This window comes from Apium graveolens, chromosome 4, assembly GCF_009905375.1.
Source record: "Apium graveolens cultivar Ventura chromosome 4, ASM990537v1, whole genome shotgun sequence".
Classification (NCBI taxonomy): Eukaryota; Viridiplantae; Streptophyta; class Magnoliopsida; order Apiales; family Apiaceae; genus Apium; species Apium graveolens.
Window position 1 is genome coordinate 285,634,658 of NC_133650.1, and position 2,635 is coordinate 285,637,292.

The 2,635-nt window shown below is 34.3% G+C and overlaps 1 protein-coding gene across 1 annotated transcript; it reads right to left on the minus strand.

Annotated features, from left to right (window-relative positions):
• Positions 1-396: 396 nt before the first annotated feature.
• On the minus strand, positions 397-2,248 carry LOC141717198 (uncharacterized). The gene is made up of 7 exons (XM_074519297.1): positions 2,079-2,248; positions 1,777-2,002; positions 1,438-1,533; positions 1,274-1,345; positions 968-1,033; positions 761-859; positions 397-659 (listed from the first exon to the last, which is right to left on the minus strand). The coding sequence occupies exons 1-6, from the start codon at positions 2,129-2,131 to the stop codon at positions 791-793; spliced, it is 582 nt and encodes a 193-aa protein (XP_074375398.1). The 5' UTR covers positions 2,132-2,248; the 3' UTR covers positions 397-659; positions 761-790.
• Between the last annotated feature and the right edge of the window lie 387 nt (positions 2,249-2,635).

Genomic DNA, 2,635 nt, shown 5'->3' on the forward strand with positions numbered 1-2,635 from the left:
TTTAATTTTCAGAATATTTGTATTTAGTTTGTTAAGCAATCCGGAAACAAAACGGCCAATTATTTAACTCCATTTGTTTTTCAACCTGGTTGTATGATCACTTGAAGGTTTGTCCTAATTAAATTTTTTTCAAGTCATTAATGAAATCTGTTTTGAATTTGGCCAAAAAAAACCTAATAATATATAAAAAAAATTAGAACAATCAAATGATCCAATACATTCCATCATCCGTATATTAGTTATTACAGGGTGTCACACTATTTTCAAAGTTCTATATCAGCCGCTATTTACATATATGAATTCATATGTAAAAGAGTATTGTGCATAATTTTTAACACAATTTTGCAAGGATCCAACTAATAAACCGATAAGTGGTATTTTTAAATTCCAGCACCAGCTTGCTCTTGTATTACAAACAAAATTACAAGAGATCAAACTATGTCTATTACACTATAGTTTATAATTAAACATCAAACTGCTTATCAGATTAGATGTACATATATATAATGTTTGTTAACACACCGGTGCATTGTAAAAGAGAAGCTCTCTCATCCTACATATATTTAGTCTATTGATAATTCTTCCACGTGTGCCCCTGTGCCAGTGCCAGTATGCAAAAAACCAGACCTCACATGAATACTTTGTCTACACTGATTAGCCTGCAAATGTAAACATGTTTCCTTAATGTTATGTATAGATAAAATAGTAGTACTTGTTGATTATATAGTAATCAAGAAAGTGTTGAACAAAATTAAGATACCATATAGTTGGAGAGGCTTTGAGATATTGTTCACACGAATTTGCAAGCGTAAAATTGGTCAATAGCTTTGGCATTATCCGGAGACATCTTTGCTAACATCTGTGCTCAGAGATCACTCTTACATTATAATCATTTATTATAAATATAGTTATGGAAGTAATTAATTCAACACCAGTATATATGTTACTGAAATTTCAGTCTATGTACCTCAAGTAGCACCTTAGTTGATTTCATGTAAGTAACTGCTCCCTCCAGTATCGAAGCTTGACTAGCCTTTAATTTGAGAAGATATATATAACAAATTAAAATATAAGGGAGAGCCAGAGAGAGCGCCAGAGAGAGAGAGAGCCACAGAGAGAGAGAGGAAGAGAGAGAGAGAGAGAGAGAGAGCCAGAGAGGGAGAGAGAGGGAGCCAGAGAGAGACAGAGAGAGAGTTCTTAGAATGTTGTGCATACCCATACAGAGAAAAATAGTGATTAATAAATAAAGTATTTATGAATAAATGTTGCATACCTTACTGCCTTGTGGTACGAGACAAAGTTCTTGTAGTTGTTGGAACTGCTCGCTGATCTTACCTCTACGCTTCTGCGCAAAATTACACCAAATAAATAGTTAATTCTATTTCGTCATATCAAATACAGCTTCTCCAGAACGTGGTAATTAGTTATAATGTATACCCTCTCAGAGAGATTGCGGGCTTCACGAACTATCTCTTTCCTTTTAGATGTAGAGTCCCCATCTTGTTTGGCCATGCAACTATGCTCGTTCTCAGCCTGTTTTCGAAACATAAACAATCAGATTTAGAGAATAAGTTCAGACAATGAACAATTGTGAACAATAAACAAAATATGAATTGATAATGTTGCGTCTACTGAGACTACTAATCGTAAGTCCAGTACTGTTTTATACCCAAAACCTTTATCAATTCGAACTATTTTATTGTGTACCTAAAAGGGAGACCAATTCAGTGCAAGAGAAAAACACATATAACAACATATCAGATAGTTCTAACACACCTCCGTGCTCTGACACTCGCACTGGTTTACAATTCCCTTCCTTTTCCGATCGTTAGTTTGAGGACCGGAACTCAAAGAATCAGCTGCCGGAGATAAGGGCGTGATGGAATCGAAAAGCTGCAAATCTTCGTTAACTTGTGTGGGGTTTTCTTCTAACTGTGGTTGACCTAATTCAAGGTCCTTCCCAATATTTTGTAGTGCCTCATCTCTGGTCCAGTCATCACCCCTGTATGGTTCATTCCTATAAGACTATCTCGTTAATATAATCACAAGTTCACTAGAAAATAAGGTTAAGTACTTACATTTTTGGAAGCTCCATTGATGTGTCCAGATAATTAAACCCTCCCTCTATCATGTCCAGTAGTACTCCAATTATGTGTGTGAAGTTTGGAAACTAAAAAGATAAGGAACTATATTTAAAGTACTCCAATTTGTACGAGGTAGTGGTTTCATTGCCTTTTATAGTGAGATAAAGATGGGCTGAAGAAAAATAATCAAAACAACATAGGACAACTCACTGGGTCAAGTGTCCTATGAGATCTTGCAAGAGGCGAACACCCGAGAAACTTACCTAGGTAACCTTCTTGGAAACTAGGTATTCATGCACCATGCATTGCATTTTGCCACCTGTTATTAATTACTAACATCAGAAAAATAATTACTTACTGAATGAAACCAACGTTGGCCGACATCAAACTACTGCTGTAATATTTTACTCACTTCTATCTTGTTTAAATTTTGTGACACAAGCGTATAAAATATAGTTCTGTAAATTTGTATTTTAATATTTTATATTTTTTGAATAAAAATGAAATAATTAATTTTTTATTCAGAAAACACAAAAACGGAAAATAAATTA

Excerpts from the sequence above, each read along its gene's own strand:
- LOC141717198 (XM_074519297.1), bottom strand. The coding sequence starts at position 2,131 with ATGATAGAGGGAGGGTTTAATTATCTGGACACATCAATGGAGCTTCCA. Across the intron at positions 2,003-2,078 it reads TCAATGGAGCTTCCAAAAAT|GGGTGATGACTGGACCAGAG; the intron begins GTAAGTACTTAA and ends TGAACCATACAG. Across the intron at positions 1,034-1,273 it reads TCGTACCACAAGGCAGTAAG|GCTAGTCAAGCTTCGATACT; the intron begins GTATGCAACATT and ends CTCAAATTAAAG.